General features: G+C 38.5%; 1 protein-coding gene across 23 annotated transcripts in view; it reads right to left on the reverse strand.

The window, feature by feature from the left end:
* PHLDB2 (pleckstrin homology like domain family B member 2) overlaps positions 1 to 18,340 on the reverse strand; it is a 252,429-nt gene that overhangs the window by 69,524 nt on the left and 164,565 nt on the right. For 22 of the 23 annotated variants that reach the window (XR_004275456.1, XM_032299126.1, XM_032299127.1 and 19 more), the window contains one exon: positions 15,696 to 17,038. Coding sequence is in view for 21 of the 23 variants with exons in the window: in XM_032299127.1 (XP_032155018.1) it covers positions 15,696 to 17,038 (1,343 nt within the window). In the remaining 2 variants the exon portion in view is untranslated. Of the gene's footprint in view, positions 1 to 1,860; positions 1,865 to 9,927; positions 9,937 to 15,695; positions 17,039 to 18,340 lie in introns of those variants that run through there. The other variant, XM_032299142.1, reaches the window with a different exon arrangement.

Genomic DNA, 18,340 nt, shown 5'->3' on the forward strand with positions numbered 1-18,340 from the left:
AAAAAAAAAAAAAAAAAAAAAAAAAAGAAAGACTATACAGTCTATAAAGCACAATCCATCAAACTGTTGTTCAATCAAAATAAGTGTATGAGAGGTATAAAGACCTTTAAATCCTCATGTTTGAAAACATATCCTATACTTTAAAAAATAGGATTTTTTTTTTTTAATGCATAAAGAAGCCAGCGGGGTAAAAAACTAGGAAAGTCTACATGTAAAAAAAGGAAGGGTAGTCTGTAACATATCAACTGAGAGTACGGTAATAAAACTATTTTTGAGACATATCACATAAAAATGTTATGTCTTAAAATGTTAAAAGCATGTCACAAAGTTTTATCCATAGAAACGCAAAAGACGGCTGGGCACAGTGGCTCACGCCTGTGATCCTAACACATCGGGAGGCTGAGGCAGGATTGCTTGAAGTCAGCCTTGTCCACATAGTGAGAACCCATCTCTATAAAAAAGAAAAAAAATGCAGAACAAATGATGGCATGTCCTCTTTCTAAATTTCAAAATAATGTTAAGAAGGTAACTACAGGCATATCTCATTTTCTGCATTTTGCTTTATTGCACTCTGCCGATAGTGCATTTTTGACAAATTGATTTGTGGAAGCCCTGCAGCAAGCAAGTCTATCAGCACATTTTTCCAACAGTATGTGCTCACTTCATGTCTCTGTGTCATATTCTGGTAATTCTCGTTTTTTTGTTTTTTTTTTTGAGATGGATTCTTGCTCTGTCGCCCAGGCTGGAGTGTAGTGGCATGATCTCAGCTCACTGTAGGCTCTGCCTCCTGGGTTTAAGCTATTCTCCTGCCTCTGCCTCCTAGGTAGCTGGGATTACAGGGCACATGCCACCATGCCCAGCTAATTTTTGTATTTTTAGTAGAGATGAGGTTTCACCATGTTGGCCAGGCTGGTCTCGAACTCCTGACCTGAGGTGACCCTCTCGCCTTAGGCTCCCAAAGTGCTGGGATTACAGGCAAGAGTCACCACACCCACCCGACATTCTGGTAATTCTTACAACATTTCAAACTTTTTCATTATTACCATATCTGTTATGGTGATCTGATCAGTGATCTTTGTTGTTGCTATTGTAAACTTTTTGGACACCACAAACCATGCCCACATAATATGGCAATTCATTAATAAATGTTGTACATGTTCTCACTGCTCCACCAACAGCCATTTCCCTGTGTCTCTCCTTCTCTTCAGGCCTCCTATTCCCTAAGGCACAATATTGAAATTAGGCCAATTAATAACCTTATGATAGCCTCTAAGTGTTCAACTGAAAGAGTTACACATCTCACACTTTAAAGCAAAAGCTAGAAATAATTAAGGTTTGAGAGAAAGGCATGGCAAAAATGAGAGAGGCCAAAAGATGTCTTTTACACCAATTAGCCAAGTTGTAAATGCAAAGGAGAAGTTCTTGAAGGAAATTAAAGGTGATTTTTCAGTGAACACACAGATGTCAAGTGAAACAACCTTATCACTGATGTCAAGAAAGTTTTAGTGGTCGAAATAGATCAAACGTTTCCTTAAGCTACAACGTAATCCAGAGCAAGGCCCTAACTCTCTTCAATTCTATGCAGGCTAAATGAAGTGAAGAAGCTGCAGAAGAAAAGTTTGTAACAAGCAGAGCTTGGGTCATAAGGTTAAAGAAAGACATTGTCTCCATAACATAAAAGTGCAAGGTGAAACAGTATGCCGATGCAGAAGGTGCAGCAAATCAATTCAGAGGATCTAAATAATTGATGAAGGTGGCTACATGAAACAAGTTTTCAGCTGGACCAGTGGCTCACTGCTGTATTCCCAGCACTTTGGGAGTCCGAGGCAGGAGGATCACTTGAGGCCAGGAGCTCAAGACCAGTCTGACCCACAATTAATCAATCAATCAACAAACAACAAACAAACAATGTAGAAAAAACAGCCTTATATTGGAAGAAGATGCCATCTGGGACTTTCATAGCTAGAGAGAAGGCAACACCTGGCTTCAAAGCTTCAAAGGATAGGTTGACCCTGTTTTTAGGGGCTAATGCAGCTCTACCAACTTCAAGTTAAAACCAGTGCTCATTGACTATTTCAAAAATACCAATGCTTTTATGAATTATGCTAAATCCACCTTGCCTGTGCTCTGTAAGTGGAACAACAAAGCCTAGAGGACATCATGTCTGTTTATACCATGGTTACTGAATATTTTAAGCCCACTGTTGAGATCTACCGTTCAGGAAAAAAAAAATCCTTTAAAAATGTTACTACTCAGGAGAAGTTGGGGAGAACATCAGGAAAAATAGCTAATGTGTGTCAGGCTTAATACCTAGGTGACGGGTTGATAGGTGCAGCAAACCACCATGGCATATTTTTATGTAATAATCCTGCACATCAGACACATGTATCCCAGAACTTCAAATAAATTTAAAAATATATAAATAAATATTACTGCTCCCTGACAACACGCCTAGTCATCCAAGAGCCCTAATAAAGATGTACAAGGAAATAAATGTTGTTTTCATGCCGAATAACACAACATCCATTCTACATCCCATGGGGTAATTTTGGCTTTCAAGTCTTTATCTTAAACATCCACTCCGTAACGCTATAGTTGTCATAGGTAAGGATTCCTCTGATAGATCTGGGCAAAGTCAATCAAAAAACCATCTGGAAAGAATTCACGATTTTAGATGCCATTAAGAACAATTTGGTTCAGAGGAGGAGGTACTGATATTTTTATCAACATGAACAAGAGTATGGAAGAAGTTGATTCCAGTTCTTATGGATGACTTTGAGGGGTTTAAGACTTCGGTGGAAGAAGTAACTGCAGATGTGATAGAAACAGCAAGAGAACTATAATTAAAAGTAGAACCTGAAGATGTGAATGAATTGCTGAACTCTCAAGATAAAACTTGAACTGATGAGGAATTGCCTCTTATGGATAAGCAAAGAAAGTGGTTTCTTGAGACGGCATCTACTCCTGGTAAAGGTGCTGTTAACATTTTTGAAATGACAACAAAGCATTTAGAATATTACATCAACTTATTTGATAAAGCAGTGGCAGGTTTGAGAGGATTGACTCCAACTCTGAAAAAAGTTATACTGTGGGTAAAACGCAATGAAACAGCATTGCATGCTGTAGAGATATCTTTTGTGAAAGGAAGAGTTGAACTGATGTGGCAAACTTCATTGTTATTTTAAGAAATTGCTGGCTGGACGCGGTGGCTCACACCTGTCATCCCAGCACTTTGGGAGGCCAAGGTGGCCAGATCACTTGAGGTCAGGAGTTCGAGACCAGCCTGGCCAACATGGTGAAACCCTGTCTCTACCAAAAATATAAAAAATTAGCTGGGTGTGGTGACGTGCACCTGTAATCCCAGCTACTCAGGAGGCTTAGGCAGGAGAATCGCTTGAAGCCGGGAGGCAGAGGTGCAGCAGTGAGTCAAGATCGTGCCACTGTACTCCAGCAAGACTCACAAAAAAAAAAGAAAAGAAAAAAGAAAGAAAGAAATTGCCACAGCCACCCAATCTTCAATAACCAACAGCTTGTTCAGTCAGCAGCCATCAACATCAAGGTAAAACCCTCCAGCAGCATAAAGATTACAACTCATTGAAGGCTCAGATAATTGTTAGCATTTTTTTAAGCCACACAGTATCTTCAAATTACAGTAGGTACATTTTTATACGTAATGCTGTTGCACTTAATAGCTTACAGTATAGTGTAAACATAACTTTAATATGCACTGGAAAACCAAAAACTTCGCGTCACTTGCTTTATTACGATGTTTGCCTTATTGCGGTGGTCTGGAACCAAACCCACAATATCTCAGATGTATGCCTGAATATTTTCCTTTCTCCAAAGACAACTTGTAAATTGTAATCTCTGCCTAAGATGATTTAGGCCTTGGTCTTCATGATCTGATGGAAAAGATGACCTTTCAAAGCTTGAGCTTCGTTATTCTATAATCAAATTGAAAGAATAATCACCATATAAGAAATTTGTTCCTTTTAATTCTGCTCAGCATTTTCTTAAAATTCTGTCTTTTCTCAAAATCCAAATTACATTCCCAGAGCTGGGATGTGGTCTTAGCAATTTTGAATAAGAAACATCAATTTATCCAAACCAAAAATTTTCAACCTGCAGTCATTAGACTTCACCACAGCAAAATTTCTGGCTATTTTCAACTTTAGAAAACTAATCTCACTGACTTCAGCTTCAGGGAAAGAATTAGACATACTTTCCCCTATTTCTCCCACCAAGTATAACTCAGAACCCTGTATATTATATGGAGGAAAAACAGAAGAAGATTCTGAAAGGTGGAAAGAAGGCCAATTGGGGACCCAAGGAAACACACAGAAGTGTGTGTCTCTGATTTCCCTTTGCCTCGTGTATCCTGAGTCTTAGACCTGACGGAGCAGTGACTGCAACAATCTTCCAATCTCCACAGAGCTCTGCTGAGTGGAAAAAGCCAAACCCACAGGTTACGTGCTATATGGTTATATTTTGAAATGACAAAATTATAGGAATAGAGAAGAAATCAGTAGTTATCAGGGGTTAACGAGAAGGGAAGCTAGCGTGGCTATAAGAGGTCAACATGAGAGACCCTTGCCATGTTAGAAGAGTTCTGTATCTTCACTGTATCAATGTCAATATCTTAGCTCTGATTTGGTCCTACAGTTTGGCAACATGTTACCATTGGAAGAAATTGAGTAAAGGATACACAGGATCCCTCTGAATTATGTCCTATGACTGCGTGTAAATCTCCAATTATTCAACACAAAGAGATAATTTAAGTGACTTCTAACATGCACCTTCTTAAGTGGCACATTGAGATGGCTGAAACAAATGAGAAAGTGCTGGATGTGTTACTCTTGTAATACTTGTTTCGGATTTTTTTTTTTAATCAATCTCCAACTTTAAAAATATTCTCTACAGCAAATATTCCCATAATCTTTTATCAAGCTGGGGAAGGGAAATTCACATTATAAGAATTATCCAGCACAGGCCAGGCACGGTGACTTATGCCTGTAATCCTAGCACTTTGGGAGGACAAGGCAGACAGATCATGAGGTCAGGAAGTTCAGACCAGCCTGGTCAACATGGCGAAACCCCATCTCTACTAAAAATACAAAAATTAGACAGGCATGGTAGCGTGTGCCTGTAATTCCAGCTACTCAGGAAGCTGAGGCAGGAGAATCACTTGAGCCCAGGAGGCAGGGGTTCCATTGAACCGAGATCATATCACTGCACTCCAGCCTGAGTGACAGAGAGGGACTCCGTCTCAGAAAAAAAAAAAAAAGAATTCACCAGCACAATCACTAAACCTATTAGTTGATGACAAACTTTAAAAAATTGTAGATCTATAAATAGTCAGCTTTTAAATTTAGATATACTAGGCCAAGCATGTTGGCTCATGCCTGTAATCCCAATACTTTCAGAGGCCAAAGCGAACAGATCACTTGAGGCTAGAGTTCAAGAACAGCCTGGCGAACATGGCAAAACCCTGTGTCTACCACAATTACAAAAATTAGCTGGGCATGGTGGCAAGACTCTGCTCAAAAAGAAAGACTAGTCCTCCTTCACTTCATATATCTCCACTCATAAATATATAGATACATATATATACACACATATATACATATATACGTATACACACAGACACACACACACACACACACATATATTTGACAGAGTTTCACTCTTTTGCTCAGGTTGGAGGGCAATGGCTTGATCTCAGCTCACTGCAACCTTCACCTTCCGGATTCAAGCAATTCTCCTGCTCAGCTCTGAAGTAGCTGGGATTACAGACATGTGCCACCACGCCAGGCTAATTTTTTAATTTTTTAGTAAAGACAAGGTTTCGCCATGTTGACCAGGCTGGTCTCAAACTCCTGACCTCAGGTGATCCACCCACCTCAGCCTCCCAAAGTGCCAGGATTACAGGTGTGAGCCACCATGCCCGGCCTCCACTCCTATATATTTTTTGGTCTTAATATATTTTCGGTTTTTGTTTAGTTTGTATTTTTCTACAAATTTTATTTATGAGTTTTATTTCTTATTTACAAACAAGTGTTCATATATTTGTCATTTTAAAAAAGAATGAGACTTCTTCTGTTACTGACATAGGGGCATGTAGGGCCTCTTTTTAGTCCAAGTTGCTTTCTGTATTTCAGCATTTAGTCTGAGAAAGCTGAACTACGTGAAGAGTCAGAATATACATCTCTCAAATTCTAAGAGTAATTTTTTAATGGATGGCACCATCAAGAGGCAATAGTTTGTACTGCCACTATAAGAACAGAGGGTTTGCTCTCAAGAATAGACTACTGCAATACAGAATTTCATGAAGATTTTAGCTCTGCTTCCCCAATGTGAAGTCATTAGATTTTTGCCAAATACTAATTTTTCTTTTCCACTCCTTTTCTGCCCATCTGTTTCTCCAAGCGAAGAAGAAAGAAAGAAGATATGACAACTGTTTTTTTTTTTTACTCTCAATTAATGGAGTACAATTGGCAGCCCAAATTTGCTAATGATTAATGCTTATTTCAATATTTAATCAACATATACACATGTGTAGGCACACACACACTTGCACACACACTTACACCCTAGCAATTTGTAGAAAGTCTTTGCTTTATTCTCTAATGACTCAAGGTGATCTGATGACAGATAATTATTCTTTTTTTTTTTTTTTTTTTTTTTTTTTTGAGACGGAGTTTCGCTCATGTTACCCAGGCTGGAGTGCAATGGCGCGATCTTGGCTCACCGCAACCTCCGCCTCCTGGGTTCAGGCAATTCTCCTGCCTCAGCCTCCTGAGTAGCTGGGATTACAGGCACACGCCACCATGCCCAGCTGAATTTTTGTATTTTTAGTAGAGACGGGGTTTCACCCTGCTGACCAGGATGGTCTCGATCTCTTGACCTCGTGATCCACCCGCCTCGGCCTCCCAAAGTGCTGGGATTACAGGCGTGAGCCACCGCACCCGGCCAGATAATTATTCTTTGTATGACGCAGTGACTAAAAAGGTACATACTTTATTTAGAAATAATGCTGTTTACTTAAAGAATGGATTGCTTATTTAGGGAGTAGGTAGCATTGCTAATCTAATCCTGTGCTATCAAATATATTATACCTAATTTCACCTGGGTCTTTTTTTTTTGGCTTAACATAAAAAAATTTTGAATGACATTCACGGTTCACATTTGTGGCTCACATTTTATTTCTGAGCTAAATCCCATAAACCCTCCAAACAAGTTAGAAAAGTTAAAAAAAAAAAAAAAAAAAAGGGCAGAGAATTGATGGCTATTTTAAACATGAGAGAAATTTTAAGAAAAGGCTCCACAGCAACAATTCAGTTTAAGCCTTAGGCTGAATCTGAAGATTAAGCCTATGTACCCACCAAATGGCCGTTCTAGCAGAATATCAAGATCCTTTCAGAAGTCTTGAGTCACTAAGTTTACTGGGTCAGTAAATAAACCTCTTACCCTATTTGCAGTTTAACTGGCTTCTTCCAACTAGTGCAGCCACTTTTTTTAATAAATTAAAATTATACTCAGGATGTAGCAAACGGAAGGGCCACATCAGGAAGGAGATTCAAGTCGAGGTGGAGGACAAAATCATTTCCAAATACTTAAGCTTGCCTTCACATTTCAAAGACATTGTTGAAAAAAAACAGAAGGTTAATACTATGACTAAGCAACAATAAGCATTCTCTCAACATTGTTCATTCTGCAATCCAAACAAAAAATATTATCAAACTTATAATATGGCTCAACACAGTCAAAAAGGTCTGAATGCCCAGCTTATTTTGGGGGATCAGGAATCACCAGGAAATAGAGACATCAAGAAGCAAACAGAGAAGCAAAAATCTACAAGCTGTCACTTTCATCTGACGATGCTCACTAGTATTGGGTTCCTAAATAATTTTCCCTAATTACAACATTACATAATACCAACCTGTTTACTTTCTGGTCTTTAAAATAGGGTTTGCATCTGACCACCTTTCAGAGATTAGAGAATACACACATTTATTTTATAAAATACCAAAAGTCCTAAAACAAATATGCTCGATTACTTTTTTTTTTTTTTTTTTTTTGAGATGGAGTTTCGCTCTTGTTACCCAGGCTGGAGTGCAATGGCGCGATCTCGGCTCACCGCAACCTCCGCCTCCTGGGTTCAGGCAATTCTCCTGCCTCAGCCTCCTGAGTAGCTGGGATTACAGGCACACGCCACCATGCCCAGCTAATTTTTTGTAATTTTAGTAGAGACGGGGTTTCACCATGTTGACCAGGATGGTCTCGATCTCTTGACCTCGTGATCCACCCACCTCGGCCTCCCAAAGTGCTGGGATTACAGGCTTGAGCCACCGCGCCCGGCCGCTCGATTACTTTTTTATTTAATTTTAGAAACATTAGATCTAGGATCTCCTCAAAAGTACACAAGCAAAACTCCTGGATCTATAACCTTGGTTTTTGTATGACGTTGGAGAGTACCAATTCTTATAAAGAATGCTAGAAATTTTTCAAATTAAAGAAAAATAACTCTTTCATGTTTTTGTTTTTAATTGAAAGTTGGTAAATAATTACCCCTTTCCGGAAGTAAAAAAAAAAAAAATCTCATTTATACTGAGATAACTTCATTTTTTTTGTAGAGAGCTTCAATGTTACCTAGAACTAAATGCATATCATCTGGGAACCAGGGATGCAACCTACAGTCACAGATGAAGGAAACCCAGAATGAATGTCATGAATGGGTATCAAAAATATTCAAGTACTCTTTTCCAAAACATGTAAAGAATGCTTCCTATACTCTAGACATCTGGCTAGGAGGTGCATCTATAGTGGTGAGCAAGATAGGTATGGTCCCAGTCTCTTACAAATTAAAATTATTTAGTTATAAAGTGCTCTCAAAGGAGCTGTAAGGACAAAACACCTTCAATAGGAGAGAACTGCCGACCCAGGTATTTCACCTATTCACATAACTACCACAGAAATATTAACATGTACCTTAAAAGAAAGCCAATCTTATTTTCAAGGAATCCATATGTAATGTAAAAAATTCACATGTATGTAAAAAAATCAGAAAACCTTACTCCATGATGCTTCATGAGACCTGGCATCACATTACAACATGTTTGAGAAGTAAGTATCAGTGTGGCCCTGCATTGTTCTAAAAGGCGACAATGCTATTTACCAAGGCACTACAGATGACCATCACCAGCCAGAAAGAAAATACTGGATGGCTACAATGCAATTCGTGCAAATCCACTGGTTCTCCACAAAAGAACACAGATGCTTTTGGCAACGTAACCAAATGAATACTCTTAAAAGCAGCAGGGTTTGCTTTCATTTATTTTCCCCTTTTCTTCTTAAAATGACTTTAACTGCCTTGGACCATAAAAAGCTCTCGATGGCCATCACTATCTCTGGATTACTTAGAGGAAGGCAGGTGTCAAATAGGACAATTACAAGAATATCCTACTTTATAATGATTTTTCTAACCTCTAGAACAGCACTCTCCAAACTTTTTGGCAACAGGGATTGGTTTCATGGAAGACAATTTTTCCACGGACGTGCAGGAGGGATGGTTTCAGGATGATTCAAGCATGTTACATTTATTGTGCACTTTATTTCTATTATGATTACACTGTAATGTGTAATGAAATAATTATATAACTCATCATAATGCAGAACCAGTGGGAGCCCTGAGCTTGTTTTTCTGCAACTAGACAGTCCTATCTGGGGGTGATGGGAGTCAGTGACAGATCATCAGGCATTAGACTCCTAAGGAGCATGCAACCTAAAGCCTTCACATGTGCAATTCACTATAGTGTTCACTCTTTTGAAAATCTAATGCCACCACTGATCTGACAAGAGTTGGAGCTCTGGCAGTAATGTGAGTGATGGGGAGTGGCTGGAAATACAGATGAACCTTTGCTGGCTCACCGCTCATCTCCTGCTGTGCAGCCCCATTCCTAACAGGACAGAAACCGCTACTGGCCCGGGGGTCAGGAACCCCTGCTCTAGAACCTCTAATCTGTCAAAGAATGAGCATCCCAGCCCTCTAGCAACATCTTATTCATTAATGTCCCCTACTTGAAACATAGCTCAGAGTGAGGAAGATAAAATGACCACCAACCAGTCCAAACGGATGTCACAGGTCTATGAACTGAAGTGCACACACTTCATGTGCTCAAGGCCCCCTTGAGACCTCACTTAGTAACTCTTAGTTGAGAACATTTCAAATTAAGACTTGATAACTGGTTTCTAAGATCATGAAAAATGAAAAGGCTGGCAAAATGACCAAAGCATGAATTGGCAGCTGAGAGCAAAAACCAAAAAGAAAGAAAAATTATTTTTAAGAAAACAGAACAAACTAAAGATCTCAAATAGCACAGCAGCTGGAGGTTATTTAATATAGACTCCAAGTGGATTGTTTACCTCAATAGGTACTTGGAGGTGCATAATTACAGTTTAATCTTTAATACTCAATAAAATTACCTTGAGTTTTCAAATAAAGATTGAACGCATTAAAAGAAATACAGGTGGAACACTAGTATAATCACGGTTGAGCTAAAAATACCACAAATATTATACTTGGTGAAGCAGCTTTGCCCCACCTGGCTTCCTCATTAATGAGTCAAAGAAATCTTTGGCATCTATTCGTTCTTCATTTACATAAAGAGTTGCATTTACTTTTTGAAAATTATGCTTTGACAATTTGGAGGTCCTTAATAAAATGTGCAAGTGGCTCACTCTATACAGTCAATTAAATTGTACTGCCCATGAACTGTATCTCATGGGCTGGATGCCCAGGCATGTCTTTTCTTGGCTTTGGAGGTAAATCCCAAATGGCAACACAACATTACCTGCACTGACTAGCTATTCTCTGTAGCTTTTGTTTCTAATCCTTGGCCAGGTTTCACTGGGGTTTTGGTTTGCATACAACTGTTAGTTACTTCCCTTGGTGGCAGCCATGACTAGGAATCTGGTTTCACAATCTGACCACGTGGTGATTTGACAAGTAGAACTGGAATCCAGCCTCGGTCAGGTGAGAGGTGACAGACTATTTGTTTGTTGTTGTTTACAATTTGTTTGTTTTTCTATTTATGTACTCAGATCAGGAATATATTTTGTGCCTGATGGAAAAGCAACCAGTCTTTTGAGATCTGGAAAAGTGAGATTTTTGTGGTCCAGTGTTCACTTTTGATCAGTAATTGGAGCTGCAGGACTTATGCCATAAACCTTTCATCTGTGTCTCTACCTAAGGAGGAGCAGGGAAAACACTGTGTATAGGTGAAATATTTTTCTACCTCCCGAGGATAATAATAAATAAATAGATGAGGCCTGCTATTCTGATTGGTTTATAGACTAACAAACAGATAAATCTAACATTCCCGGAATTTTAAGAATTTATTGTCTTGAAATAAATTTTGTGAAATTATAACGCTTTAAATGTACTCTTTTTTTTAATGACAGGGTCTCACTCTGCCACCTGGCCTGAAGTTCAGTGGTGTGATCATGGCTTATTGCAGCCTCAATCTCCTGGGCTCAATCAACACTCCCACTTCAGCCTCCCAGGTAGCTGGTGGTACAGGCATGCACCACCACACCTGGCTAATTTTTATATTTTTTTGTAGAGACAGAGTTTTGCCATGTTGCCCAGGATGGTCTCAAATTCCTGGGCTCAAGTGATCCTCCTACCTTGGCCTCCCAAAGTGCTGGGATTACAAGTGCAAACCACCTCACCCAGCCTGACTCTGCTCTCTTTAAAAAAAAAGAAAAGACCTGATTTCATAATTTGGCTATAAAAACAGCTTTAGAGACACATGTTCTCTGGATCTCCTGGGGCTGTGTCATGGGTAAATATAATTTTTAAGAAAACAAATGCATTTTAAATTCAACAACAAAACAGCTATATATCTTTTCCTTGTTTTTATCAGTGTACAGTATAATACAACCATAATTTCATTTTTTTTTAAATATTTGAATTTGTTTTATGATAAAGTTATTGGTTTATCTGAACTTTTAAATTGTCTTATATTAGTTTGCTAAAAACATAAGCTAATATTATTTCCATAATATTAAAAAAGATATAAACATTGTACTCACCTAAACTGAATTATAACTGTGACAAACCTTTTCACATTATCAGTAATTATGTTCTGTGATGTGTTAGTGTGAACATAATTTCCAACACTTTTAAGTATTTTTGTCTTAGTGTCTGGTTGTTCCAGAATGTGGAAGAGAATAATGAAGGACAGAAGCTGATGGAAACAGAAAATTGAAGATTTGCTCAAAGGGAGTTTGATTTAACTTGGTTTATAATACTTGCAAATAAAACGGCTATAAAGAAATAATAGCATGTTAAAAATCTGGCCAAGTTTGCATGATTTTGATGCAATTACTCATTAAGTATGTTTAATGTAATGCATATAAAAAACGTAATATATGATAAGCACCCTGTTAATGTAAAACTAAAATGCAGTTATCTCTATAGAAATGACAGACTCATCTTGGAGAAATCAGCCTATTCTTGCAAAAGGCAGTAAAAGGTAATTCTTCTACATAATCTGTCCAAAAGAGCAGAGATTAGTATCTTACAGGAGTAACTTTCTGAGCTTTGCGCTAACTGAAATATATTCGTGCATATTTAAAATAACAAAAAGAGTTTTCTTCATTTTTGAATAATTTAAGGCTACTTGCTCATCATAAAATAATCTATTGGCATTTTATTAAACAGCCGAACCACAAACATTCGCTACTCTCACGTATACACAATTCTGTATTACTCAAGTGACAAAATCTCCTCTGATTTTGCCTTCAAATCAGACAGGCCCTAAATAAAGAAAAAAAATACAATTTCTAAGATACCTATTCCTGAACTACTTTTAGGTTTTCCCAGAGAACCTCTAGGCAATCACAAAGATTTGTTCCTTAATTTTACAAAAAGCAAGAGGCTAGAAATAATTAGCTTTGTTCACTGTGCCCCTAAAAATTTCTCAAATCAAATGAGAAAGTCACCCTTCCTTAAGATAATTTTGTACAGGTAAAATATTATTTTTAATATTATAGATAAGGTTCAAAGATTGGGTACTTTACAGAAAGGTCTTGATTATCTGTCAGTGCCCTCGCTCTCTGTAATATGTTCTTACAAAACTGATTTAAAGGATTTTAACTCTCCTTCATGCTGATATTGTTTGTTAAATTAACCATAAACTAACTATAGCCACTTAACTCTTAAATTCACCAAGTGTTCTCTACTTTCCCTGTGAGCTTGCCTACAAAATATAGTATCTCGTTAATGAAGAAATGACAGTTTTAGAACCTTGTGGATAAGACTTTACCAGGTATTCTTAACTCCTGATATTTCAAAGAATTGCACAGACAAAAATGAGACAGTACTAGCCAGCTAAATCAGATTTTCAGGACTCTTATTAGTCCAGAAATAGATGACTTCATGAAACCAAATTAACAGCCCAAGATGCAGAGGAATAAGAATTAATTACATAGAACTGACTGAATTGATAATAAAAATTGAATTTCTAAATGTGGATATGTGTTTTGGAATATTATTAGTATTATTTTTAATGATCTATTTTTTCAGGGGGAAAACCCTTCGGATTCGTACCACTCTATCTCTAAGCCTCCATTCAGCTAACTCTGATTTTTGCAAACGAAATGAAATATTATTTTCATGGTAACTTGTTCTCACTGATCTCTCAGAATGCAGGAGGTAATTTTTTTGAGCCACTTTACTTTTTAACGGCAATATTTTCATTTGCACAGGCTGGATAAGAATCCGTCATCCCTTTCACCGCAATGTAGTCAAACAAATAGACTACGCAACCAAGATCAAGTCTAGAGTGTCAAATTTAAAAATAAGCCTCATTTCAACAGATATGACAAGACCACCATTAAAGAAAAATACATAACTTCATATTTAGGGCAGTATCCACAAAGCTCTTTCAAGAAGTGAAAACTGTTTATGACTTGACGAGCTCAACCTTACAGGCAGTACAGAAGGTCACTTCCTGGATTGCCAAGATCCACACCAGATTTGGAAAATCTAGAGGAAAGGGAAATTCTCCAATACTTAACAGATGTTGAAGATGAAACCTAGCGGAGAAGAATTTCTTGAGTTTGGTTGTCTATCCTTGATAGACATAAGAGGAAACCGATGTCTGCAGTCATGGAAGCCATTAAAAATGCTCTCCCAGATTCCTTGATAAGTTATCAGAAGTTAATTATCTAGCTTCATAAATAATAGTTGCTTGGCATGGTTTTGTATGCTAATTAAGTCTTCTGAATTTCTGTCAATGAAGCAAGCCCAAACACAATCCCATTTTCGTCCACACATAGAGATTATTTATGATAATAAAGAGAAATGTCATACTGAATACTGTATAACTGACCCACCCAAGGACTGTGTAACTTCTCTAAGGGTATGCACATTTATTTTCATTCGCTATTGTCAGGATATTTGAAAACTGTATAAGAACAGACATCAACTTACAAAAACTATGATCGAAGCAAATGATTCCTGCTCTAAAATGTCAAACGTATTTCCTTCTGGATGGATACAAATGGTTTCTGTCCATTGTAATCCAAAGATTACAACAGGGATGTCCAATCTTGGGCCACACATGAAATGCACCAAGATAGCTAATGAGCAAAAACAAAGGCAAATAAAATTTCATAATGTTTTAAGAAAGCTTAAGTTTGTATTGGGCGGCATTTGAAGCCGTCATAGGCCACACACGGCCCACAGGCCCCAAGTTAGACAAGCCTGAGTTACAATTTTATTGTCCTACAGGGTATTAACTAGTTTTGGATGTGACTCAAAAATCATATTCAAGTATATTTCAGTAACTAAAATACTTCTGATAATCCTATAGTGTTGTCAGCTTTACTACCCTGCAGCTTCTCTCATTAAGGAAATCATGAAACGAAAATAAATCAAAGTAATCTGTGACAGGTAGTCATTCTGAAAGAGAAATACTTGTGCTTAAAAGAGAATGGGAAAATGCAGTTGTTTGTTCTCATTCATTAGTGAGACTCTCAAGGGATGTTTCCTCCTGTCTTCTTATTTTCAGTCTTTCGACAATAAGTAAAAATTCATTTTAAATGGAAAAAGACAACTCAATAGATCTTGTGAGTATGCATAGTTTGGAGTCACTGTACATGCTAAGAGTCAGAGCTGAAGACAGTAAGGGTGTGTATGAGCAGTGTGGAAAAACCTGAGCACCACTGAGGCAACTCCAACTTTCTAGACAACTTGCTATAAAGACAAATTTACTACCTAATTCTCGGTGAGTCATGATTTCACTGACTACTCTCATAACCATATACAAGCAAATTTAATGCTATAATAAAAGTCAGCATTTCCTCACAGTCTTAAAGAGAAGTTTGTAAGATTCAGAAATTTCATAAAATTCTCAACTCCTTTGTTACGTTTTTCAAGAATTTATACTTGTGAGAAGTCCGCAGATCAACTAAATTAACTCCTGTAGGCCTTCAAGATAGCCAGTCATGCCTATGAATAGTGATTCGGGAAGAAGAAGGAGAGCAGGAGAGAAGAGAAAGATAGCAGCTGTGACCAGTGAACATGAAAATCCTATATTCCCACATATCCTGGATTGAGTCTACAAGGCTGCCCTGTAGGTACCGGTTAATGAAACAGTGAGGTCAATCACTGTTGAGGTTAACATTACCAATCGCTCCATCTCCTGCTCCCTGAGTCTTTCCTCCCTCTGCCGCCGGTGATAATCCATCAGGTCCTCACGTCCTGAAATAGAGCTAATGCTGCTTTTCCGTTCCCGAAGGACAGGCTGAGGGGTTCCTAAGGCCTGTCTGAGGCTTTCCAAATCAGCCTCATCAGACTCCACAGATCCACAAGAGAAGTTCCGCCTGGTCGCAAATACTCTGTCTGATTCTCCAGCAAAAAGCGAATGACTCGAGTTTGTTCCCACGTATGAAGCCCGATCAAAGTCATCAGAGACGCAGGAGGAGGTGGAGGCCAGAAGCATCTTCCGAGCCACTCGAGGGCTGGCAGGGACACTGAGGGTAGAACTTACATAAGGACTGCCTTCAGAAGCAGAGGTTTTATAGGGTAAAGCCCCTGAGCTCAAAGAAGAAAAATTAAGGTAATTGTCGTTGTCTATTATGCTATGAGGTAGATCCTTTTCCCCAAGTTTTGTTCGTTTGGAATTGCCCAGAGAGTTTCTTGGAGGCAAGCTGAGGGGTGTCAGCTGGTTCTCTGTGGCTTTGTACAACCTGGGAAGTGATCGGCTGTAGGCTCCCATGTGACTCAGGCTGCTGCTGGAATACTTCCTAGTTCTCAAATTGATGTTTTCAGATGCAAGCTCCTTGTGTCTACTTAACTTGGGTTGAAGCGTCAGGCTGTCCTGAATGCTCATTTTCCTGGCTTGCTTTGGGCTTGAAGGCATGCTTGCAGCTCCTGATCTGCTGATAGGAGGGGGGCCAGCATCACTCAGGGAGCTTCCATTCCACATGGCTAGGAGCGAGCCAGATGCCTTCCGACCTTCCAGGCCTCCAAGAAAGTAGACATTGTCATGTGATTTATTCCTTGAGCTGTATTTGGAATAGGGAGGCTTCTCTGAGAGCCTCAAGGCCCTTTCACTGTCCCGGCCAGTATAATGATCAAAGTCTGCTCTTCCAGGTGGATATCCACTGAGGCAGGATGTAGTGCTGAGTAAAGGAGTTGGAGGTTTCATGGAAATATTTTTATCAGTTCCATCATAAGATAACTGCTTGCTTCCTTGGATTTTAGCTAAGGAGGAGCTGCTTCTGACACTGGTTCCCAAAGGAGAAGGGCTTCTCTTTGCAGGCACAGGTTGTGAGAGGGTTAAATAGGAGCCAGAATAGTCTCCATTGGCCTTAAATCTCAGACTGGAAGAGTATTTCTTTGGGCTAAGGCTCTCCATCATGTTTTGGAAATCGTTCTCAATCGAATGCACCACAGAGTCTTCTTTTAAGCTCCCATTTTGTAAATCTAGCTGCTTTTGGCTATGCTCTTCCATAACCTTGCTGGAATCTGTAAAGAAATAAAGGAGAACATTTTGCCTTAAAAAAGATTTTAAAAGAACAGTTCCTTGTTAGGCCTACATCTCAACAAATAATCTTTCAGTCTGACCTAATGCAACTAACAAGCACAAACTCAGTTTTACTTGTAAACCTGTTAAAACTGTACAGCAAATTGAAGAAGAATAAAGACCTTTTTCTTGCTGTCCTTTTAAGTTATTTTTCTTTTGTACGTAAGACATTCCAGAGGTTGGGATATCCAGAAGATACCTTCCGGGATATCCTACGTAAAGAAAAACATCTTAAAAGGACAGCAATGACATTTGAAGGAACAAATCCCTAACCAAGTAAAGGTGCAGGATTAGGCTGGTACATAAAAAAGACAATTTCTCCTTAATGTTCTGGCTCGTAGCAAAACACTTGCTTCCCTAGTGACTAGCTAATGCTCAAAGGCATAATGCAATGGACCTTCCTATAGATGTCTCTGCTAGAAACATTAACTGTTCAGAAATAAAGTCCTAAGAAAACAAAATTCACATTTGGGAGGAGAAAGAAAAGTTTATGTTAGACACTGTTCAATAACATGAGGGTTAGAAGATGGTTCTTTAAGTGAGGGCTCTGGGAGTTGCCTTCTCAACAAGAAGAGTTAAAGCTCCTTTAGTCATCAGAGGCAGGTAATAACAAAGAAAAAGGTATTCCACAAATTACTGACATATGGTCAGGATGGTATATTTAAAAACCTGAAACTGTTACAGCCTTCAAATTTTCTAGTACCCCAAATGCACTATGCTCTTCCTTGCAAATCCTCTCTTCCAGCAGAAACACCTATCAGGACCACTACTTTTCCAGGCAGAGATCAGGATTCTATCTTCCATGATTAAAATTTTTAAGAAAATGTGTTTTGAACCCTAGTTTGAACAATGTTAACTTAAGGACTAAAGTTTTAGCCTATGAAAATGTCTTTGAGTTACAAACTATTACCACAAATGGGAAGGCTCATAATTCTAACTGATAAAAAAGAAATTTCTTAGATTATCGGCAATGGGAAAATACAATTTAAACACTGTCATTGAAGCCATGAACCACTAAAACTGTCCTCCAGCCCCTGGGCACATCAGACACTAATTATCACATCTCTGATATATATAGGAACAGTATCACATACGGTTAGCAATGGTTTCACAATGTGGTCATCTTTGTAACTAAGCCACAAGTTTAAGGAAGAGGTTCTGTCTAGTATTTTTACCTTACTGCCTCCCCTCTAGCTCTCGTTGCCCCATAGGTGAGAAACTCAATGAACCCAAGCTTTCCATTT

Source organism: Sapajus apella, unplaced genomic scaffold (genome assembly GCF_009761245.1).
Source record: "Sapajus apella isolate SASKATOON/1434 unplaced genomic scaffold, GSC_monkey_1.0 scaffold40, whole genome shotgun sequence".
NCBI lineage: Eukaryota > Metazoa > Chordata > Mammalia > Primates > Cebidae > Sapajus > Sapajus apella.